The sequence below is a fragment of the Abramis brama genome, assembly GCF_963993115.1.
Source record: "Abramis brama genome assembly, chromosome: 3".
NCBI classification, from domain to species: domain Eukaryota; kingdom Metazoa; phylum Chordata; class Actinopteri; order Cypriniformes; family Leuciscidae; genus Abramis; species Abramis brama.
Window position 1 is genome coordinate 39,680,704 of NC_139965.1, and position 25,634 is coordinate 39,706,337.

At 37.2% G+C, this 25,634-nt stretch overlaps 2 protein-coding genes across 4 annotated transcripts; both read right to left on the reverse strand.

Moving 5' to 3' along the window:
• Positions 1-1,342: 1,342 nt before the first annotated feature.
• On the reverse strand, positions 1,343-20,385 carry katnb1 (katanin p80 (WD repeat containing) subunit B 1). Of its 3 annotated transcripts, none has more exons than XM_084107619.1 (19): positions 20,221-20,385; positions 18,338-18,473; positions 18,094-18,224; positions 17,899-18,016; positions 16,903-17,003; positions 16,210-16,251; positions 13,397-13,480; positions 13,175-13,290; positions 12,941-13,012; positions 12,702-12,852; positions 12,247-12,431; positions 10,070-10,221; positions 9,798-9,916; positions 9,491-9,709; positions 8,318-8,467; positions 8,031-8,107; positions 7,854-7,928; positions 2,306-2,422; positions 1,343-1,780 (listed from the first exon to the last, which is right to left on the reverse strand). In XM_084107619.1, the coding sequence occupies exons 2-19, from the start codon at positions 18,375-18,377 to the stop codon at positions 1,645-1,647; spliced, it is 2,085 nt and encodes a 694-aa protein (XP_083963745.1). In that variant the 5' UTR covers positions 18,378-18,473; positions 20,221-20,385; the 3' UTR covers positions 1,343-1,644. The 3 variants fall into 3 exon arrangements, with proteins under 3 accessions (XP_083963745.1, XP_083963746.1, XP_083963747.1); XM_084107620.1 differs by having other exon boundaries at positions 20,024-20,369; XM_084107621.1 differs by having other exon boundaries at positions 20,030-20,238.
• Positions 20,386-20,981: 596 nt separating this feature from the next.
• Positions 20,982-23,675, reverse strand: tmem208 (transmembrane protein 208). Its single transcript, XM_084107627.1, has 6 exons — positions 23,461-23,675; positions 23,204-23,299; positions 22,994-23,053; positions 22,288-22,424; positions 22,084-22,168; positions 20,982-21,989 (listed from the first exon to the last, which is right to left on the reverse strand). The coding sequence occupies exons 1-6, from the start codon at positions 23,464-23,466 to the stop codon at positions 21,846-21,848; spliced, it is 528 nt and encodes a 175-aa protein (XP_083963753.1). The 5' UTR covers positions 23,467-23,675; the 3' UTR covers positions 20,982-21,845.
• Between the last annotated feature and the right edge of the window lie 1,959 nt (positions 23,676-25,634).

The following is a 25,634-nucleotide window of genomic DNA, read 5'->3' on the forward strand; positions in this document are numbered from 1 at the left end:
TAAGGAATTTAAAATGGCTTTTAAAAATACATGGACACATTTGGGTCTCAAAAAAAACAAAACACCTAATTATTTCATTGTCATTATGTGTCATTATGGAAACATCTTGCATTTGTTGCAATGTTCTATCACATACATTAGACAGTATTTTTGTCACTAGTGTCAGTCCATGTAGCACTGCTTACTCAGAAGTCACTTACCAAGAAGCGTTCTGTTGGTCAATGGGGCGAATTTGCATGAGCAACTTGAACAAACTAAAATCAGACTGGGACACGTTCGTCCACACGCAAGAAATCCAGATTGCACAGATTCCTATTGGAATAACTGAATTTTGCCCAAATAAAATATAAATGCGACTGCACTTTTACATTATTATATATACTAGTGCAAAATGCCCGTGCAAAATCAGTTTTTGTGTGTATTTTTAGTAATTGTTGGTTTGGTGTGTTTGAGTGCTCATTGTTACAATTGCACAGCAAAAGTTCAGTGACATTTTTATTTGTGCATGGTAGAAAGCACACAGTGAACTCCGAGAAAACGCTATGCTTGAGCAAACAGTTTGTGAATAGGCAACTACAAATGATGCCCGTGAAAGAGACTGTGAACGCATTGAATAGGATGTGTTTAGCTGGTGAATAGCATAGGCTGCTATTACACAGTAGCGATAACGTTAAGCGCACCAGAATGAAATATAATATTCAGAAGTAAACAGCACAGCTGACTTACAGATTCAGTTAACATCCACAAATGAATAAGCGCGACGATTCAGGGAGCAGTGCAAAGTGCCCGTGCAAAATCAGTTTTTGTGTGTGTTTTTAGTAATTGTTGGTTTCTTGGTAAAGAAAACACATTTTTACTCAAATTAATCAAAAACCAAACTATAATATTCAGAAGTAAACAGTGTAGCTGACTGAGTGTTTATGTCAGAATGTTTATTTTTAAACCACAACCTTCTAAGTGCTTCTTTTACCGATATATTTACCGATATATTTTGCATTTCTCATCCAAACAACGTCAAACTTGGCACTGCACTTACTCGTGCCCGTGGCAAGACACCTGTCGAATTTGAAATCCATCGGACTAACGGTTTGAGAGATATGTGGTTAACAGACACACACACACACACACAGACAGACAGACAGACAGACAGACAGACACACACACACACACACACAGACAGACAGACAGACAGACAGACAGACGTTTCTGTAATTTATAGATAGATTTTTTTTGCAGTTACAAGTGATTCACTTTCAAAGTAAATCTATGAATGAAAAGGCAGTTACAAACACTGGAATAAAGCATACTAAGCACATAAAAAATTTGTCCAAACACCACTTCATATTTTTTGGGAATCTCTCTCATATGAAAGTTCATCTTTATTATTGACAGTGCTTAGAAAAACAACTTGTGCATTAAAAAGGTTTATGCACAAGGAAAATAACCATCAAACGCCTATATAAATACTTCTCCAAAGTGTGCTTATGAACACACACACGTGTAAGTGTATCATTCAGTCATCGAGCTCAGTGCTTCGCCCATTGTTGACTCTTTCTGACTGAGCTTTGTGTTTGGAGATTGAGGAGTGTTTCTCTGTGCGCGTGTGTGTGTGTGTGTGTGTGTGCGCACGTGTATGCGTGTGTGTCAGTAGTCCAATGGGGCCATAAGTAGTTGTAGCTCTTTGAAAGTGCTGCCATGACGACCAACCTGCTCGGCCCGGTTCTTCACTACATTACTGAGGTTCTTCAACTGCTTATAGCAAGCTTTACATTTCCGAAGCCTGAAAAACATTACAACAGTCTCATAAAAACACATTCCAGTCACGTGACTCCAAAAATAAAAACATCCGTTTAACAGACTGCAGGGCTTCAGACTAATAGTTCACCATATGGAAGCTATTGACTCATTAAAGGCATCATTTAATAAAAAAAAAATTAAATAAATAAAAAAAAAGTGTTTGGTTGCACTGTTGGTCATGTGAAGAATGTTTGAATAAATTGAGGATCATCAGCAGATCAGCCAGCACTGCAAATGTTTAATTAAACTTTAGTGTACGTGTTTAAGTTCTTTTGCTGAGCACAGATTGTAAATTCCAATAGATTCTGAATTGTCATCATGAATTAACAACTTTATTTATATGGGGGAAAAATATTGTAGAGGCATCATTTCAGTCTTGTGCCCTGGACGGTTAAGAAGCCAATAAAATCAAACCAACACTACAGAAAAAGGTTTAAATCAATAACAGTGTATAATTTAGACAGACACTTAAGGTAAATCACAACACAAGTGTTTGTTAGGTACTAACCTCTCCTCTCGAGTAATGTCCACCCCTACAGACGGAGGAGCAGTCAGTGTGTCTGAGATTAAAGGCCAAAAACGCTTCAGTATCAGCTTCAAAGACATACAACCAGTCTGGACATAACTGTTGAAGGAAAAGTGAGCATGTGTTACTACTTGATCGCTGTGTCAGTACATGGCTATGACCAGTAAATGTAAATAATAATAATTATTATTATAAATAATATAGCTGCAAGCAGCCATTACCGGGGCCAAGCAGAATAAGACGACTAGACATGTCGACATGTCTGAAAGTGTCAGACCAACTGCAACAATGAGCAATTAAAGACATTTAAAGGAGGATTTTAGGCAAAATGCCTGAAAAATCATAGAAACAATAATTAAAAATATGATTTAGTGGATTATCACTTTCGACCAATAGGTGGCGCAGTTACAAAACTGATGTGATGTGGTCAGAGTGAAGTGACAATGACACATACAAAGTTTGGTGTCAATATGTCAAGGCATTGCAGAGATAAAGCCTGAATAGTGCTATTAGCATCATGCCTCAACTTTGCTTCTGCGCTATACGAAAACGGTTTCGTCTATCGACACGAAATCCATAACTTTTAGTCGGCACGGTCTGGAGATGATACGATTCGATTTTGGTGAAAATCGGACAAACGGTCTAGGAGGAGTTTGAAAAAGTAAGTTTGGACTGAAAATCAAGATGGCGGACAGGAAGTTCGGCCAAATAAGGTAAACTAGGTATCTATGTTCTCGGCTTGACCCAAGGAATCTATTAAGACCAGTGGCATTTCAATAGCCAGATTTATTCAAAAGTTATTAGCCTTTTTAGAATTTTTGTTATAACTTTTGACCACTAGGTGGCGCTGTCTCGAAATATTTTGGGTACCTTCAGGGGATGGTGCTGATGACACATTCTGAGTTTCGTAATATTACACCAATGCATTTGTTTACTATAGCATTTTATTTCACAATACTGTATTGAAGTCAATGGGAATTTCATGTTTTGTTCTATTATAGCGCCACCAAGAGGCTCAGTCCCACCATTTTTTTTATGTGTCCTCAGAGTGAGTCCATACATATATGTGTCGATTTTGGTGCAAAAATCTCAATTTGCTTCGGAGTTATAGACATTTATATGAAAAAACACGTAAAAAATGACTGACACATGACTTTGATTGAATATTACTACCCCTAAACATCAATATTTTCGCATTTGGGCATTGGTGTATAGCTATCGACCTATGTTTCCAAACTTCTGACGGTGGTTTCGTCTCGATCGGAGTAGCGGTTTCGAAGATATAGCCTAATGTTTTTTAAGCGCTAAATCACAACGCTACACAAACCGTAAGGCAAAACCTAGCATGTTTGGTATCGTTGGACCCGGCAACAATTCAGGAGTCTAATGAGATGAGTTTCGTGAAAATAAGTCGACCACACCCAAAGTTATAAGCATTTAAAAAAAAAAAAATTCACCACTAGGTGGCGCTGTTTCGAAACTTCTCACACTTCTTCAGGACATCGTGCTGATGACCCATACCAAGATTCATAACAATCCGTTCATGCGTTGTTAAAATACAGCATTTTAGCACAAAATTCAAAATGGCCGACAGTCAAAATGGCCGATATGGTAAAATTGTATATCAGTCGACTCGGCCTGTCGCCCTGAATCTAACAAGACCAATTTTATGATTTTTGGACAAACTGTTAAAAAGTTATAAGCAAAAATAGCCATTTTTCATATCTCCGGACAAGTAGGTGGCGCTGCGCCGAAACGCAGCATGTAACCTCAGGTCATGCTTGTGACAATGCGTACCAAGTTTGGTCTGAATCCGATAAAGCATTGCGGAGATACAGCCTTATGTCTGTTTTCGCAAGCGCTACGTAAAATTTGTTTGTGTGTTTATCGAAAAAGGTTTGACGAATCAACTTGAATTCCATAACTTTTTGTCGGCATTGTCTGGAGATTATCTGGTTCAATTTTCGTGAAAATCGGAGCAACGGCCTAGGAGGAGTTCGAAAAAGTAGGTTTTTCGGAAAATTCAAAATGGCGGAAAAATTTTCATGACGGAAAATGACGTCATAGGTTGCAATCGAATCGTCTGGAGCCAAGGAATCAGATGACAAAATAATTTTGATGATAGGCCTTGCGGTTCAAAAGTTATTAGCATAAACATGAGTGAAACTTTGGACAGTTGGTGGCGCTAGAGGGATTGGTTTTAAGACACCAAATTTGCTATGGTGACTTTTCAGACTGTCCTCTATCAGTGTGCCAAATTTCATAACTTTCCCGCAAGCGGTTCTATGGGCTGCCATAGACTCCCAGAGTGGAAGAAGAAGCAGCGGAAGAATAATAATAATAAGAACGGGAACAGATACAATAGGTGCCTCCGCACCTTCGGTGCTTGGCCCCTAATTATAATAGATAACAATACACTTATACACTATTGCCACTAACAATAATAATACAAAACAATATTATATAAAAAATTTTTGGGGGCGGAAGCATTTGGCGGAGGTGAAGTGGTAGGCGGAGTTTCCTTTGCAGCGCCGTGTACGCAGCAGTTCGCCGCGAGTCTTCAAACTACAGGAGCAGCAGGTAACGTTAAGCTAATATGGAAAAGTTACATTTATCCTACCATGCTACTGTAAAAGTTGCGTCAGCATGCAAGTTATGCTTAACTAAAATAAAAGTATAACTCGATTTCAGCCGCATTCCGAGTCTGACAATGTCATTCGTTTTTATCCAAGGCAAGTGTTATTAGCTTGGGGAAACACATTGAAATGAAATCTTAAGTCCATGTCCAACTCTAAATTGTAAGGATTTATATCTTTGATTTCATAGTAACACTTTACAATAAGGTTCATTTGTTTATTATTAACTAACATGAACTAACCATGAGCACCACATTTGTTACTGCATTTGTTAATAATAATACACCTGTTAATTGTTTGTTCATGTCACAGCATTAACTAATGTTAACAACTTTAAATTTACAACATCAACAAAATTAAACATGAATTCCTCATAATTACCTTCTTGATTCTCACTGTTTTGTTTGGTAAAGTAAATAATATTTAGTAATATTATCATAATTTCCCTATCTTCGTTTGATGTGTTATGCATTCTAATTGTATCAACGTCTTTTCATAGAATGCCAAGGAAATAAAGGATAAAAAGAAAAAAACAAAACAAGGAACTATTCTTTTTTTTTTGGTGCCCTTTTTGGTCCTTCCGCCCCTGAGGAGGTCTGTGCACGCCACTGGCTATGACTAGTAAATGGCCGCCTCAAAAACTTGTAAACTGGCTCGCTGTTTACTGCCTTATGTGCTGCTGCCCAAGCAATCAAAATTAATCCTCTTAAGCAACTGATTTGAAATGCTCTTCATAAGCAGGAAATTCATTAACAGCCACTCAAGCACTCCTCATGAGCTGCACAAGAGACGTAAAGCTCACTTGATTATGATGTTAACGAAGCATTTAAAAAAAGGGGGAAAAGTGAATAAATACAATATATTTTACCCTTGTGTCATGGAATAATTTCCATTTATGTATTACTATAAAAAAAATTGTATTAAAACATCAGTAGTAATACTCATTTATTATTATTATTATTATTATTATTAATAATAAAAAATACTAATAACAACAATTATTATTAGTTTAATTATAATTAAACTTCTGATTTATTAATAAATTTAACCATAATAATAATAATAATAATAATAATAATAATAATAATAATATTTTAAAATATATACAAACAAGTTTATTAAACAAGGTACTACTACGAAGTATAGTTTAACAACAACATTTAAAAAAAATGGTTAATATAATTGTTTAAAATATTAATTATGGTTTAACAAAACAATAATATTTCATAAATTTGTTTAATAATTATTATTCCGGTCCGGCCTCTATATTTCCTTCCCAGTGGAGGTCCGGACAATAGTTATTTGGAACAGTTTCCAATTTCCATCAGGGCAGCCGTAGTATTTTGCAAAAGAAAATAATCCTAAACCCAAAACAGTCATCAAAAATTACTTTTTTTTCCAACTGGATATGAATATGAAAAGATTAGACCAGATGTTTTATCAGGCTTTTTTTTATTTTTTATTATTTATTTTACAATTATTCGAGTACTCGATAAAAAAAAAAAAAAATCCTCGATTGCAATTTGTCCGTGTCGATTAACCAGCAAAATACCGGAAGTGGCGTATTCCACGGACAGTTTTCAAAGGCTGCACGAATCAATATATAAAAAACATTTAAAAATCTAAATATAGCAAAGTGCTATTGTCACATATTGAAAGTAAAATCACAATGGCTGCGATTCAGTTAAATAAATATATGCGCTACAGGTTTCAGGGTGAAGCACAAGGCTTTATTTATTATGTAGCATTTACATTACTTACTGTAGCATTTCTACTGTAAAGTGGCTGAATATTAAAGATTAATTGAACATTTAAATTTAATATTGTTTGGCAAATATTAAACAAGTATTTGATCATGCAGTAAAGCATAACGACGACAATCAACAGCAAGTTGACTATGTTTCTATTATGTATATTACATTATATATAGTATATTACATGTATTTTAACAGTGTTGTTCAATAAAACCATATGGTAACTTGCTTTTGATACTTTATCTGAATCAGTTATTATTGCCTCATTGTTATATCTATGTATTTGAAGTTATTTTATTGGTTATTAGCCACGTTTCCATTAACCTTCAAGTTGCGCAAACTGAAATTGAAAATACGCCCAATAGAAACACGTAATTTTTGCAAAAACTCCCTTATGTCGCAAAAAAGTTTATGCTCGCATAAGGTGGTTTTTCAGGCAATTCGAAAAAGGAACATTTTGCACAACTGCAATGGAAAGGTTTTTTTCGCATTTACAGGTCACCTGGCGTACGCAAAAGTCGATCATTCTTTAAAGAAGACGGGGTATGTTTGGACAGAAGACAAGACATAGCCTAGTTCTTTATTTAACTCGGAAAAGACGAAAGAATTACGGGAATACTGGATTCTAAACAACAAATGTCACAATTTATCAAGACCTTGAAGCAGATATGAGAAACACCTCATACGTGGCCACTCCCAAATATAAGGGGCTTTCCTTGCCATTAATGCTTGGATAACACACCTACGTCTCCTTCGATTAAAAATAATGGCTAGTGCGGTGGCCGGGATATACTTAAACCTACCAACATCCGTTGCCATGATTTTTGTAATGACTTATCGCAAGAGATTTTTTTTTTTTTTTTTTTTTTAGTCGCATAACATCGGTTAATGGAAACGCTGTCATTTTTCAATAGTTTTTTTTAAATCGACATTTAGAAAATATTGCAAAAGTTTTGCGCAAATCTGTAATTGAATCACGGCTATTGTTCACTTAGATCTATTTATATTACCATAAAGAAAAATGTATCGGATTACCAAAATAATTGTTAGTGACAGCCTTACTGTACATGATCAAAATCTAGGTAGACGGCTCACCAAGTTTTTGCAGCACAGTCAACGGCATAAACATGAATGAGTCACCTTTCATATTTGCTCTGCAGCAATTCCTCAATCTGTGGCAAGATGGATGTACAGAGGTCCAATTTCCACAGTGATCTGAAAGATAATTATAACTGCCCTTTTTAGTGAATTCAGCTAAAATGAAGCCAGTTGGGACAGAAGCATTCAATGTGACTGAAAATGTACATGGATGCTTACGGTTTGAGGTTGATTATGTTAAGGATGTCCACCACAATAGACAGATCATTCATGGACACAGCTGAATCCAGGGAAGTCTGGGCAACATGAAGGGAAATGCAAACACTGCTTTTAGAGTACCGCTGCTTTCAATAATAGCCCTATACAGCATTTACTAGATTACATTAGAAATACATTTTCGATGTGTAGCAGTAAATGTATCCATCAGCCAGTAACAGATCTCTCATTACAATCGGTCAGTCCCACAATTTATCAAAGCTCATCAGCTTGAGTGCTGTTGCACTTACCTTAACATCACCACTGGCCCAGACAGAGCGTACTGTGTCCAGGTTTTTATATCGACTGGTCAGCATTACGCACATGGTGTCATGCCCTTTCCTGATCTGTGCCAACGCCTCTTCATCTCCCATCACGCTGGCTTTAGCGTTTCGTGCATGCTATTAAAACAGAGAAATAACTCAACAGAATCATTCCGTATTTTACATTCTGGTACAAAAGCTGTGACTGTGGCAGTACACTTTCAAAAAAGATATTAATGTGTACCATTTTAAGTGCCCTTATTATGCTATTTTAAGGTTCCTAATTTTGTTTTGGAGGTCTCCTACAAAAGGTTTGCATGCATCCAAGGTCAAAAAACACTTTAATTTTCTCATAATACACTTTGCAGCATCACCTCTTTTCTCAGTGTCTGAAACGACTCGATCAAACGTCTCTCTAAACCCCTCCTTTCCGAGAGCCTACTCTGCTCTGATTGGTCAGATGGTCCAGTCTTTTGTGATTGGTCTACCGCTTACAACTTGTCAGAAACAAAACGCTCATTACCATATCTGAATTTCAGATCCGAAGGCTTCCTCGACACTTGTACACAGTGATACAAATAGTAATGAAGTCATCGGTATTACCACACAAATGTAAATTATGCAAATCTGTTACAAACCTATATAGGTTTATGCAGGATGTAAGACTGGAATTACTGAAGAATCGTTTCAGTCAGTTCAGAATCGGTTCGTTCTTTTGGGAGACAAAATCTCCATTTATTGTGAATTTTGATCTTTGAAACTTTGCAGACCTTTAACATTCAAACACTACATAAAAAGAAATATTGAACAGTTTAAAAGGGTATCACCCTGGCGACATCTGTTGTACCATTTTGTTCGGTGAGTGTAGCAGTCTCTGGCTATAATAACAAATGTCTTTCTTCTTCAGTATTTTGCAAGAGGTGAATTAGTAGTGATGAAGTATTTTGCTATCATTATCAACAAAGCAAAGCTAGATCCATTTAGGGGTTATGAACATTGCCATAGAAACAGAAAATTATCACAAGAACGGCTCCGGCAGCTCCAAGAAACTCCATCTAATAATTACAGCAATTCTGACACGACATGAACGCAGCATAAAAGTGAATCATCTTAAGGAAACAATAGTGCTAGACAGTAATGTTAAACATCCATTGAACTCACAGAAAGGAAGTCCCCTGCATTGAGGCCAATTGGCTCGTTGCGTGTTGAGAGAATGATTCCTGTAGAGGGTTTAGGTTTGGTGGTAGTAACCACAGGACGAGAGGGAGAGGTCACTGATGTGGTCACCACAGCAACTGGACGGGGAGCAGCAGCGATCACAGTTGGTTCCACTCTTTGTACTGGAGTAGAGGAGATAATAGGACCTTTCAACTGTCCTGCCTGAAAATACACAAACATTCATTATACACAAGTCACAGCCCACACTTACTACTTTATCAAAAGACACTTAAGAAGTGGAAACACCTACCCTGTCTATTACTGGAGTCACAATCTTAACTGCTGGGCTGGGTTTCTCTAGCACACTCTCTGAGAAAGAGTGCTCTAGGGGTGCTGGGAAAGGTTCGGTACTTTTAGGTGGCGTTCGTGCTGCATGAACAGGATGGAAAAACGGGAAAGGAATGACCCAGAAACAAAAGAGAAAATATGAAATGTTCATGAGAAAGATTATATACCATGGCACATGTGAAGCAGCATGTGTGAACATAATTGCTTAACTTAAATTGCGCAACTAAAACTCACAGATGACACTGCGGGGCTGAAAGATCTCTTTAAAATCTTCAGGGTTGGTGATTTCTGCACTGCTTTCTTTGTCTTCTTTCTCATCCTCACTGCTAGGACTTCTCCTCTCTCCTTCTGGACTCCGGCGATCGGCCTCTGAACTCTGCTTCATCCTACACAAGCACACAAGATCAGCATGTTTAAATGCATATAAAAACATCTATATCAGACAAAATCCTTGCATAAGCTGGTTTTTGACCTGGCATCATATGTTGTAAAGATACACTACTGTTTCATATGTTTTGGGGTGGGTAAGTGTTATTTTTATGGAAAGTCTTTTATTCCAGTGTATCCCAGCCCTGTTCCTGAAGGCACACCAACAGTACACATTTTGGGCATCTCCCTTACCTGACTCATCATTTTCTGTTCTTGGAGTCTCTACTAAAGAGCTGATGAATGGATTCAGGTGTGTTTTTATTAGGAAGAGTTCGAAAACACGTCCCACGGTTGGGAAAACTGTCTGAATCCAAAATCGGCCCCTATACCCTCAAATAGGGCATTATTTGAGGGGACAGCCATTTGTAGTGGTGTCCAAAACCATAGTGGATGTTATTGAGTGCACTTATTCAATCCCACATTACACCGCAATAATGAGTGTACAACCAATGTACGCTCAAACTTTACCTCAGAGCGTCCGTTAACTGAACGAATTGAGAATATCACCTGAAAATCCGATAACATCAGCAGTTTTCATCCACGCAGCTGATTTCTGTAAAACTAAATGTATATTGCAGCACAGGGTGAAATCAGTATATACATTAACGACGATTTGAGACAAATAAATGTCCATTTAATATAAAACTATGTAAATGGTGCGGCAGGATTTTGAACAAGGTCCTGAGCCGTAGCTGGGCGCCGCGGACAGACGCCGAATGGCGCCACCCGTGTGTGTACACTGATAGAGAATAATGTGTTCGAATTTTAAAGACATGACGCTGCGCTTCTTGTCCGGTGTGCGACCCCCTTTAGGCTGCATTTATTTGCTCAAAAACACAGTAAAACTACTAGTAATACTGTGAAGTTTTACTATAATTTAAAGCTGCCGTCGGCAACATTTTTTTGATCATATTTAGTGAAATCGACACTATGATCCGACAGAACAACATAAATAAGGTGGTTTTAGAAAAAAACCCGAGCTTCTAACTCCACCTGGAGCCTGTTATTTGTTTTGCAAAAATCCACCGCTCCCGGATCATCGGGTCCAATCAGCGCAGGGGGGTGTGAGATCTGACTGTCAATCACAGGTCGTGCACACGCCACAGATCCCCCCTCCCTCGCGCACGTTACAATATCACATGCACGCGACACGCCTGAAGTTCGCCTGAAGATTGCATGAAGCGTGATGGCGGAGAGAAAATCTACTAACAAGCTTCCAATTCCTCGGTTATTGCTATCTATGGGTAGATTAGCCAGGGCAGCCTACCTCCGAGTCCATGGTGTTGATCGATGCTGAAGAGACGGACGCGTTCACAGAAAATCAGGTACACACGCACTGACGAGCACGACCTCGATGGGAGGGTGCTCGCTGGTAGTGGGGGAGGGGCATGAGAGTTGTAAACATTCAAAATTTGGCTAAGTCGACCCAATCTGCCAGACTTGCCGACTGCAGCTTTAACATAACTTTTCTATTTAAATACATCTTTAAAAAGGTAATTTATTTATATGATGGAAAAGCTGAATTTTCATCAGTCATTACTCCAGTCTTCAGGATAACATGATCCCAAACTTTTGAATGGTAGTGTCTGAAAGGTCAGTACAACATTGATCTGCCAATTGCAAACCTGGCACATTCATGTTTAATAACTGAAGAACAAAGCTTTTGGTCATAATTTTGTGCTCCAGGTACAACCATGCTTTAACCACAGAAAATAATTGACTCATCCCTCAGTTTTATTTTAGAAATACACTGCAATTTTTCAGTTAGGCAATTAGAAGTGAAAATACACAGGGCCAGAAGGTAATATTAAAATGCAAACCATTTTGATTTTTAATGCTTTAATCCAAGGCAACTGCATTCGAGGTGTGCATTTTATAAGCTCATGCATTCCCTGACGTTCTTTTCTAGAAGTGACATGCTAAGTTCTACACAAGCACATGCGGTGTACGTGCGTGAGACAAAGACAGAAAGAGAATCTTACTCCTGTCCCGTGCAGGAAGTAGAGGGCCGCTCGTAATTCCGCCGCAGTGTTGTTCCCAGTGCAGATGTGGGAGCTGGGATCGGCTTGTCCTGAATCAACCCTTGGATCACAGATCCGGACTTCTTCACTCGGTTGAGATCCACAACATACCAGCTCACATTAGTTTGATTGTAGGACACCGCAATCTATTCAAGAGACAGGTGAAAATTGTTAAAAGGCATTTTAACAGTTTCCGTCTTTGTCTTCTATGTTCTCAGTAAGTGTTTCTGGTCAGATGGCCCCTGTGCATGTCTTCAGAGATCAGAGTGGAAGTGGTCACTACAGGACCTCTCCCACCAAACAGGTTATTTTAATCATCCCAGAAAGCAAGAGGAATGCTAGTTCATCCAATAGCACTGCACCCACTGATTTATGCATATAGAGAGAAAAAGAAAGATTGTGTATGAAGTACAAACCATTTGGTTGTTGCTGATGGCCAGGTCAGACACTTTACCCCAGCCTACATGCACTACATCAAAGCAGCGGTCAGGCTCCCAGCCGTACACTCGTAGTGTGTTCTCTGAGCCACTGTACAAGCAGTTACCATCAGGATTAAACAATATACTTCTGCAAAAAAAAAAAAAAGGGCAGAGAATTCAGCTAGGGGTCAGACAGAGAAAAACAAACACATCCAGTCTGGAAAACTGATAACAACCTCACAACTCCCGTCTCGCCTTCTGACGAGCCAATCATGTTGAATTTCTCCAGGTCCCACAGCTTAACAGTCCTGCAGCAAATATACAAAATACAGACAGTGCCAGAGTTAACAAACCTGGGCAAAAGCAGCACCGAACACATTCAATTCAAGCCGCATTATGTATAGACAGACACCAACCCTTCATTCACTCACACACACACACACACACACACACACACAAACACTCAGTACCGATCTGCACTCCCAGAGGCGAGCAGGTACTCATTGGGGTGGAACTGCACAACATTGACTGCTGATGTGTGTGATGTGAATTCAGTGATCATCTTGCCTGCTATGAGATCCCACAGCTAGATAAAGAGCAGAATGAGAGTACACATTAAAAACTAAATTTCCTACATTTTACCAACAAGGCAACACAATTTCTGAAAGTGAGAAGTACAGGATAGCTCTTACCTTTACTGTGCTGTCATCACTGGCTGAAGCAAGCCATTTCCCATCAGGACTGAAGGCTAGACAGCGCACAGCCTGAGTGTGATCCTGAAATAAAACACACACACTCATTTTAACCACATAAATGAGTCCATCATATCACATTTATTGAGATCTTGTGCACTAGTGATGCGCTTATCACTGTTATATCCGCAGGTCGGGCAGGCCAAGTAAAAAAAAAAAAAAAAATCCAATTAATTGCGGGTTGGATGAGATGAATTATAATGTGTTGATTTTAATAAAGACACAGAACTCTCATTTCACGATAAAACCGTACGCCACTCTTTTACTTCGTTTTCAATGACAACATATCTCTCTTCAGGGAAAACATGCTTAGAGCACCTCCTGTTGGTCATATAAAACACAAAAGGAAAAAAACCTACACAAGATTTAGCTTAATAACTTAGCTTTAACTAAAAATATACAAAAGCTTAACAGAAATTATTCTGATAAGAGTGTTTTCCAACATGATGAAAATATTAACACGTTTAAAGCTTAATTTTTCATTAGCCACTAATTTGCAGACTCTATGCTACGCAGTTGTGGTGTCCAAGTTTGTTTAAACAGCAATGGAAAATTGAGAAACTTGAGAAATTTTTTAAAAAGGAGAATTAAAAACAAAACAAAAGGAATGAAATAAAAGCACCATGTGGGAGCATTTTAGTGAAGTAGTTGAAGGGATAGTTCACCCAAAATTTTAAATTCTGTCATCATTTACTTACTCACATGTTGTTCCAAACCTGTATGAGTTTTTCTTTCTTCTGTTGAACACAAAAGATGATATTTTGAAGAATGTTGGTAACAAGACAGTTGTTGGCACCCAGTGATTTCATAGTAGGAAAAAAATATATACTATGGAAGTCAATGGGGTCCAGAAACTGTCTGGTAACCAACATTCTTCAAAATATCTTCTTTTGAGTTCAACAGAAGAAAGAAACTCAAACAGGTTTGGAACAACATGAGGCCAAGCTAATTTTTGGGTGAACTATCCCTTTAACCAGGACCAGTCAAGTGCTGCGTATATGATATGTAACGGCAGTGAAGCACTGTATAAACCTGGCTCCGCCCTCCTACGTACTTCCGCTCAATTAAAATTTTCCTTCAGTACTCCGTCTGGGTTTGCGGTATATTCTTGGGTTTTCTCCGGCCAATTTTTTGGCGGTCCAATCAGCCAATAGAGGGAGTGGCTGAGAACGATGCCGTTGCCTGCGCTAGTTTGAGTTGTAGACATACGTCACGACCAAACGTTAGCGATTGGTTACGGGAGATCCAGAGTGGCTCTGGGCAGATCCAGTAGTTTTAAACTTCAGAGTACCCGCCTTCAAGGAAGTTAACGCTTGTCAATGGAGAGTGGCCAGACTCTCTCTACAAATGAAATGTACGAGAGTCTGGTAGGACCAGGCTAGCACTGTATATAACAAACTAATAAAGCCTATATCCAGCCTTAGTTTGGGATTGAACACATTTAATTTCTTGTGTGTGTGTGTGTGTGTGTGTGTGTGTTCAGGAAGTTGCAGTGACAGAAACGGTGACATTCCAAATTAAGTTTGAAGAGAGTAATTTTGCAGTAGAAGAACTTTTATTTTAAATAAATGTTCATTTAAAAGCAGCCTAATTCAGTGTAATATGATACCATATCGTGCGTAACACAGAATTAGAATAATTGTAATGTGACGATCAGGTGCGGATATCTAAATCAGAGAAAATCATAGGTTAGGGTTCTATCCAGACTGGACTACTGTAATGCTCTCCAGGCTGGTTTTTCAGCTTGCACTGTCAAACCTTTGCAACTGATCCAGAATGCTGCAGCTAGAGTGGTCTTTTAATGAGCCGAAGAGAGCATGTCACTCCTCTCCTCACTAAATTGCAATGGTTGCCAGTTGCCACCCGCATCAAATTCAAGTCACTGACGTTTGCCTACAGAACAACCGCTGGCTCTGCTCCCTTTTACCTAAACTCTTCACTTCAGACCTACGTGCCATCCAGAAACTTGCGCTCTGCAAGTGAACGTGGTTTTGTGGTGCCATCTCAAAGAGGCACAAGATCTCTTTCTCTGACCTTTACTTTGACTGTTCCCTGCTGGTGGAATGATCTGCCTAACTCAACCAGAGCTGCTGAGTCCGTAGCCATTTTCAGGAAACGGCTGAAGACACATCTTTTTCGGCAGCACTTGATCCATTAATACTAACACTTTCTCTTCTATTGTATATCTATTTATAAAAATAAATAAAAAAGTACTGCATTAGATTAAACTGGGAAGGGTCATAGCACTTGCATATTGTTGTCCTATTGTTAGTTTAACTGCTTCTATTGTTCTCATTTGTCAGTCGCTTTGGATAAAAGCGTCTGCTAAATGAATAAATTTAAAATGTAAATGGATGATTAATTTTTAACAGGGGACTTGGGTGACGTTAGAGCTGATCTGCACATCTCTATTCTGCACAATGTGTACCAGATAGAGACTTTCCAAACTAAAGTGCTTTAAAAGTCATTAAACTCAAAACATCCTGCTAAATGCCATTATACAAAATGAATATCCAGTGATTTAAAAAAAAAAAAAAAAAAAAAAAAAAAAAAAAAAAAAAGGATAAACCAACGGCTGAATCTTACAACATGAGACTAAAAATACACCATCACAAAACAATAGGGTAAGATAGATTGAGAGCGCCTCACTAATCCAGTTTAATCATGTACTCAGACACAACTGAGTGTTAAGGGTGATTAGCCTGGCTTCTGATTGTACAGACACACACACGCTACTTTAGTCTAGTACTTACCTTGTATCTGTACACACATCCTTTCCTTCTCACATCCCACAACTAGAAAAGAAATTAGACAAGAAAAATTTAATGTTCAAGATAGACATACAAATCTTATATATGCAAAAAACATTGTCTACACAGACAGTAGTGGGTCTCATTCACTAACTATGCCTAAACAAATGTGTGTGAAATCTGTGTACAAACATTTCCACAAGTTGATTCATCAACTTTCGTACTAAAATGAATGAAAAAAAAACAGAAACTTTTTTTTTTGAACGTACGCATTTCATCTTAAATAGCATATGATTTATGCATAGTTTGCGTTCTTGGTTTCGAGGAAGGCACACTTGGATCTATGCGTGCTATGAGGCAAGAGTCCATCTTTTGAGAGCATATGGAGATGGTTTGGGCACGTTTATGCAAATTACTAACCTTGAGCACATCATGGCCGCTTATTTAGAATACTCAAGAACAAGGTTAACAACAAATTCATATGCATACACAAGTGTTATGAACTAGGCAGACATCTGTCATGAGAAATTATCCTGTGCGAATGAATACAAATATTTAGCACATTTAATGAATGAGAACCCAGTGTTTGGGACTGACACAAGTTCAGTCATCAAATCTTCAACATCAGTTTTTTCAAATTCTTTGATTATTCTATGAAACCAGTGAAAACCTTTAAGGCAAAAGCATTTAACTCACCTTAATGTTGCTATCCACAGAACCAGATGCCAGGTATCCTCCCATGGGATGAAAGTCCAGACTGCAGATACTGGCCTTATGCCCCATCAAAGTGCGCAGAACTTACAAAAAACAAACAAAAAACAAGAAATTGATTCAGCCGTGGATAACAAATACTTTGAAAAAAGTGTCCATCTCAATAAGTGTTTCTGGTCAGATGGCCCCTGTGCATGTCTTCAGAGTTCAGAGTGGAAGTGGTCACTACAGGACCTCTCCCACCAAACAGGTTCATTTAATCATCCCAGAAAGCACGAGGAATACTAGTTCTCTACATCATCCATCTCTACATCAAATATTGGCCATCAATGTGCAGAACATCAATTCAAAAGTAAGCAGACACATTTTTAACCATGACTTGTCAATTAAGATCGACTAAGTGAATCTCATAAAGCATGTCAAGAAATTCATCATATTTCAGTTTACAGTCCTAAAGAAATGGCAGAGTTTTCTTAGTTTATGAAAATTTTAAATGTATTATTTTTTCAGTATGGTATTGAGGTTTTTTTTCTTTCTTCACATTGTGGTAATGAGCTAAAATTTGCCTTTAAAATATAAATTCTAACTTCGGACCTACCTTTAATTGAGTGTCTTTAACTATCATGTACTAACATTTAACTTATAATACAACACTACTGATTACGTACATGTTTTTACATAATACTTAAACCCATTCTTAAACTAAACCTTATCACAAAATCTGTCCTCAACCATAACCACTTCCCATCTCAATACCAGCAAACACGTTTTGCCAAACATCATGAACTGCATAAGTACACTGTACCTAATTAATTTTGACTAATACATAGGATCCCACTTTAAATTTGGTGTCTTGAACTACTATTTTTCTTTGGTGATCAACTTAACCTGGACATTTTCTTTACAGGTTTCAATCGCTAGGTTTCTTATTTTAGGTTTTATGTTAACCAAAGTGCATAAGGTGCAGCACAAACCACTCACTTTTAGCAGCCTCCAAATCCCAAAGTCGGAGAGAGCCGGATTGAGAACCAGCTACCACACGCTCTTCAGAACTGTTGAACTGGATACACTCCACGGGGCTGGTGTGGCCCGTCAGACTCTGCAGAACAGATAAAACACTTCATTATATAGTCGTGAGACTCTTATTTCTCGCAAACACATAACACAGGGTTATACCATAATGCAGCTCGGTTTGTTGACAGCCCAGATATTGACCCTGCAGTCTTCGCTGCCAGTGGCCAGTAGACGACCCGATGATTTCCCCAACACCAGTGAAGACACATTGCTGGAGTGAGCCACAATCTCCTCTGAACAATACATATGACAAAACAAAAGCCAGTCACTTCTCCCACAACTTTAAACAGAGATCTTGACTACTTAAAACATTCTGCAGTGTCATGACCAGGATCTTTGTACTCACGCAGTTTCCATGCTGTTATTGTGGTGTTGGTGAGAGCCATCGTGATGATAGTGCGATTGAGTCAACTCACTCTGCTCATTTCACCAACACATAAATGTTAGGGATTCGACGATATTAATTTATCTTCTCTGTCCATCTGTCGAATTGAAAAAGTTCATATAAGTACAGAGTCAGACAAACAGCAGAGTAAATATGATGAACATTAAGACTACTCTCTAAACAAAGGCAGGACAAACAACTATGACAAAAGGTGACCATTCAATCATTTTTTGCATTTCATAATCTCTCACATTCTGTTAATTGAATGGCTATATCTTAAAACTTCAATTATAGTGGCATTATGTCCACATTGCCTTTGTTTTAGGAGAAAATTACAGACACTTAACTTCAAAGAGAACAATGTGTGTGAGGGGCTAAACTGAAGAAAAATAATGAATACATGCAGCTTTAAAAAAACACTTCAATATTGACTTATGACTGGTTTTTAAAATACAGGTCAAATATCGATACAAATAAAAAGTAATTATTTTATAAAAACAATTCCATAAATGGAAAACTTGCTTTAATTGCATTTGAGGTGTTCCTGATAATGTCACAAAGCCTGGTTCAAAACATGTTTTAGTATTTATAGCCTATTCTCTACCGAAAACAATTAAAACATTAAAATAGAAGGGTTGAGTAAACAAAACTTTTTTTGACCAGAGATGGCACAAAATCTCAAAACATTTAATGAATGGACAGGCTCTGCCGCTCTTCTTAATTTTGTCATTTAATCTGAATATCAACATTGAGATATAGTTAATGTATCCAGTTAATTTTTGTAATTTTGTCTCTGTGAGCTGTGACGTAGTATTATGTTTAATACCAAAGTTATTTGTCTCTATTCGTTAATGAGGGACCCTAAGATTGAAAACCATTAGTGTTTTTGCATTTGCTTAAACTTGCTTGTTGAAAATTAAAGTTTTAAATTTTGTTTAAATAACTTTCTCCAGTAGTGGCCTTTTAGAAAAAAAATGTAAATCTCGTGCTGTGACAACTAAATTGTTGACAACTAAAAGCAAATGTTTCTATTTATTTTCCTTAATGGCAAATTGGCTGCACATGCTAAACTCATATCTATATGTTACAATTTAAAGGTAAATGTCCCTTGTTCTTAAGGGGGCATATTCCACATTTTACCAGAATCTTGTGAAACCCTTTAACGTTACCACCAGTTAAAGCAGGTATTCGATGCCAAAAGCAGCAGTTTTATCGTGAGCGTGTATAACGTTATATGCGTAATGAACAAAGAGCAGCCAGGTATCACCGTTTCAAGCGATGATCTTTCTGAACATATCTTGATGAAGCCTTATCTTATTAACTTAGTCTAACAAAATATACATAACATTACATAGACAAAGACATAAGATACACACACATTATATCACTCGCATTAAGTCAGAAACTAGCGGTGTCGATTAAATCATCAAAGCATTTCCAGTTTAAGTCACTTGGCCACGCGAGCCTGTATTACAGCTAGCAGTTAGCTTTCTGTCTTTTTTTTTTTCTAACTTTGTTAAAAGACTTACTACCAACTAACATACATAGCTCCAGGTTAAAATCTTAAACTTGTTGTTCCTGGATAACTTTAAGCTAGCTTCGCAATGTAGCTAACGAACTCATCTGAACTGTAAACAAACTACCTACCTTTACCTCATTGTCTTATCTGTGCTGTGCTGCTCTTAAAGTCCAAGAAACGTTGGCATGTATTTATGAGATGAAAGCTGATAACACACTCGACCGACAAACGTCGATTCGACCCAGTTTACACACACATTTTGCTTTTGTCGTAGTGTTTCTGATTGGTTGCTAACTAGCAGTAGCTTAGCAACAGTTCCTCTTACCTTCCCTGTTCTGGTGACGGTCAGTCTGGGTTAATTGGGGACTATCATGGCTGCAGTCTGCCGATAGACAGATCAGATCAGCACTAATGAATGAGAAAAAGATTAGTTAGGAGGACGAGAAAAGATCCGCGTGCGCGCATTTTCAGAGTGCGCATGCGCGTTGGAACTATGTCTGCCTACTTTTCAATTCATTTATTTATTTTGACAATACTTGTTAATAAGCACATCATAATAATCTGTGTGGAGGTTTTTCAGATGTAAGAAGGGCAAAGCAGCTTTACAGAAAATGCATGTCTACATTACAATTTAGAGAGATCTGTTATCAGGGGTGCCTGTGTCCAAGTTATGTATTTTAGAAATGTACATATACAGACCATACAGTTAGCTAACAATGTATTAATTTAAAGCAGAAACAACTACTACAGCTGCTCTCAATCCTGGTTCTGCAACAGCCCTCAATTAACACATCTGATTTAATCCAGGTCATTAGTAGAGACTCCAAGATCCAGCCTGAAGGTCAAGACAAGGGAAACATCCAAATTGTGCAACATCAGGGGCTTTTAGGAACAGGATTGAGAACAATTTGCCTAATTCCTGGAGGCCCCTTAACAGTAAACATATCATATATCTATTTTAGGTCTTGGAGTCCACTACTAAAAAAAACTAATGAGAGTCAGGTGTTTCACATAAAACGTACTGTTGGGAGGGCCTCTGGGAACAGGGTCAGGGGCAGAGTTGTGTTTTTAAAAAGAAAACTCATCACCATTTTATAATAGTTTATTTATAATCATTGGGTATTCATAAATTTCACTTGAAGCAATTTATTTTTTACAAGGTTGTCAAGATGCAGTTTGTATGTTCTTTTGCTCATTGCTTCAGTCCATTGAACTGTTAAATTGATGTTAGGGGCCAGTCAATACTGTGACGTCATGTGTATTATATATTTATATATACACTGACCCATCCAACTTTATACAAACGGTATAATTTAATTTGAACAGTTAAAAAATGTGTAACCAGACAGTCTTTTGTTGCCACACAAGGTAAATGTCTTATCTTGCAATCCCTCAAAGCAGCACCAGGCTGCACCTGTAACTTCAGCAGAACATCACATCTCAAAGACTTGATCTTTGATACAGAATCAGCACATGATTTTCTAAACAGCCTAAAGAGGGAATTCTAATAGCTGAACTCAAGTGCTGTGAAATTTCATGTGGTTGGGGAGGTTCATACGGCCTCAGGTCTAAATTGCTGAGGGCAATGGGCCATGTAGCTGCACCTGTTGAGAGGTCCTCATTAACAACTCAAACTAATGATATGAAAGCTCACTATGGTAAGCAAAGGCATTCTGTGTGCATTTAACTCACTGCAAAAAAAACAAAGGCAGATTTATGACTGTGGTGCACCTGAGCTGGAGATTTTAAGATGGACATTAAGTGAGAAAAAGGATCCAGAGGGCTGAAAAGGACGGAGCAGTTGATGACAAGTGAGGGAAAAAAAGACACTTTACAATGCCTAATCTATTGTCTGGACCAACCTGCCATATCGAATATCTCAGAATAATTTAGATTGCATGTTCTTTGTAATTGTACAATTAATGTAAAAAAAATTTTTTTAAACAGAGTCTAGAATCTCTTCATCTGTCGTCTTTCCTGTCGCCTCTGTTTCTTGTCATTCTTCTCGTTCTCTTCAGGGGCTGCCTGTGAATCGGCAGAAAACCAGGGGCCCAGGAAATTTGCCCACAATAAATGCAAAGCCCTTGCAGGTGCCTGGTGTAAAGAGAGAGCAAATAATACATTTACAGAAAAACTGGAATAGAGAAACCTCCATGATGTTACAATCAGAGCAATTCCGCAATCTCACCAAGAGCCAGAAGTACCAGAAGTAGGATGACAGAGTGCTGAGGACCTGAACAATGGCAGTAAGGATAATCACATCCTTCAGGTGTCTGCATGTCAATATAAGAAAAAAAGTCACTTTAGAATTTTACCATTGGGAATATTTAGCACCAACTGAAAATACACATATAATGGGGATATAAATATACAGATAAAACATCCAACTCACTCCGCCATGCCCTGTTCCATATTAAGGTCAATCCCTCCATCTAGCAAGCTACCATCTTCAGCAAATGAAGATTTAGCCATTGCTGACATGGATCTGTAGCTGCCAAAGTAGACCGCCACTGCAAACAGTAGCGAGAACTGGTACAAAAGAGACAAAAGAGGGATTCAGCACCAGACTGGAAGAGGAGTTGAGTGAATAAGATTTAACTTTTACCAAGAAACTGCCAACAGTTCATTATCTCACAGTTGACTAAAAACCACACATACAGTGATCTAAAGCCTAAGCAAATACAGAGAGATGGATATTATTGTCTATATCAGGGGTTTTCAAACTGGTCCGTGGAAAAGCGTAGAGAAAAGAAGTTTAAACATTGCAAAATAAAGTAAGATTTGAATTTAAAAAATAACTAATACATCAAACAGTACAATACTACAGTGAGTATGAAAAAAATAACAAAGTAACAAAAACACAAACTAAAATAACAATATTTTACACATAATACTATTTTTTCAAAGTATAAATTGGGTCTTTATACATTAAAATATATATAGCTGCCTGCCTTATGAATGTTAGGGTGGAGGCTTCTCACATGAGGATGAGAATTTAAAAAGTAAAAAAAATAAATAAAAAAAATACGCATCTGGATTTGCTCATTCACATCACTGAACAAAACCAAACAAAATATGCACATTATACTGTGACTTACCCATGTCCAAAATGTAGATGAGTTGTAAAAGAGCAAGAAATTGACTGCTGCATAAATAGCCTGAAAAGAATAATAAAAAAGAAAAAAATCAAATGACTGCTTGATGATAGACAGACAGACAGACAGACAGACAGATAGACAGATAGACAGATAGATAGATAGATAGATAGATAGATAGATAGATAGATAGATAGATAGATAAGGCCTTACGTTTGCTCCCAGGATGATTCTGCAATAGAACTTTAGAGTAGCCTGGTTTTCCTCATAGATTTGTCTTTTGCCTTTGGTTCCAACTTTACCTTTCGGCTAACGAGAAATATATTACTCCACAGGACAGCACTGACACAACACTTATATCTCGCCACTGTCGCCAGTCATAACTTACAATTATCATATGAATAAATGTATATGACACACAGTTAATTAATCATGTTTCTTTTTAAATAGTTGTTCAGCTTGACTCATACCGGCATCTTCCCTGAGTTCTTCTCGTGTGCCTGTTTGTTTTGTTCACCCGGTGATGACGCCTTCCCCTTTAGGCATCTAAAAAACTAACAGTTTCTTTTTTTTTTTAAGGAATAATCTTCAAAATTAAACTACTACCATATACAGCAAAATAACACATCAGCGTTCGCGAGCGCTTTTCCGGCGCTTGGAAAATGCGTCACAGATGCAATAAACTGGGCTTGACGCCACCTCGTGCTAATTTCATGTACGTACAGGATTACTGAAAAAAAACCTACTAATGTAAGGCATTCGTTTTAAAATTACCTGTCTGTACGTGTTTTGATGCCTACTGCCATAAAACACCAAAAGAAGAAGATAAAAAAAAATACTTGTCTGTATGCTAGGTAAAATAAATAAATAATTGCATTGCATAGCTAAATGCCCCAATCCAATAGGTAATTTACAATGTCTAAATGTTGTTTTGAGGAAAGTTGATTTAATGTGTAGCTTAACAATTTTTTAAATCTTTCACAATTAGCTAAAGTGGATTCTTGGATGGAATGGTTGCATATATTTTGAGACAAAAGACTTTATATATGATTAAATCAGTTTTTCAAGTTACTTTCACAAGCTACTAAATTGATGTTTGGGGTAAGAATTCCCCATGCTGGAGGACATTACAGCAATAATTATATAATTATCTAATAATAATTGTGCATGATGTGCAAACTGGGCCCACATTAACTGCACCAATCACAACTGAGTGGTCAGTTACTGATATGCGAAATATGCTTGCTCTGAAAAATTGTGTCAGTTCATTTTGTTTTCAGAATACCTAATGTTGAAAACTAAACATGGGCATAATACCATTGTGATTGAGAATAGGTAACTGTGAGTCACTGGATAAAAATGGAAAGATACAAATACCGGTAAGCATAATTTCATTTCTAGCTATGGCTATACAGAAAGACAATCCAGTTTAAGCTCTGTTGTGCATTTCAAAGAGCACATGTGATCATAGACTCCACCTAATAATACACAAAACGAACATGTTTTCTTCATACATCATACATTTTAAAGAAACTACAGTAAATAGAAAATTCAACTTGGGTTTGGTCACTAGAATATTTTGGCTATCGAAACCTAAAAAAAGAATTGGTTACTGCTGCACAAACTTGCAGTCATAGATCCGCAAACTTGGACAATGTTATAGTGCATGTTTATTGGACCTTCAGGAGGAACTTTATCAAGAGTACTGTGTGACATTGACCTCTGGTGGGCTATTACCTCTCCACTCATATCATAGTTTAACTTTTCACCTATAGTCTATGGGTGTTTCTCAATATGTGTATGGCAAGCCGTTCTAACATTTAATCATTTTAACCGACTAGTCTCTATTTTCATGCTACTAGTACTTATTTTTTAGATACTAGTATCTATTCCATTAAGTACTAATACTTATTCATTAGCTACTAGTACTTATTCGTTAGGTAGTGCCTATTCTTTAGATACTTGTGCTTATTCTTTAGGTACTAGTACTTATTCATTAGATACTACTTATTCATTAGATAGTACTTATTAAATATATACTAGTACTTATTCATTAGATACTAGTACTTATTCATTAGATACTAGTACTTATTCATTAGATACTAGTTCTTATTTATTAGATACTAGTACTTATTCATTAGTTACTAGTACTTATTATTAGATACTAGTACTTATTCATTAGTTACTAGTACTTATTATTAGATACTAGTACTTATTCATTAGATACTAGTACCTATTAAATAGATACTAGTACTTATTCATTAGATACTAGTACTTATTCCAATAGTGACTAGTAACTATTCCTTTGTTACTAGTAACAATTTTTTTTTTTGCCATTGACTTTTATGGGGATCTGTCATTCAGATATCAACTATTCAGTTCTGACTAGTATGTATTCCAATTGTGACTAGTACATATATATTAGATACTAGTAGTTATTAATTAGGTACTAGTACTTATTTTTTAGATACTAGTACCTATTAATAGATACTAGTATGTATTCAATTAATACTAGTACTAAGTCATTAGATACTAGTACCTATTAAATAGATACTAGTACTTATTCATTAGATACTAGTACCTTTTACTAGATACTAGTATGTATTCAATTAATACTAGTACTTATTCATTAGATACTAGTACT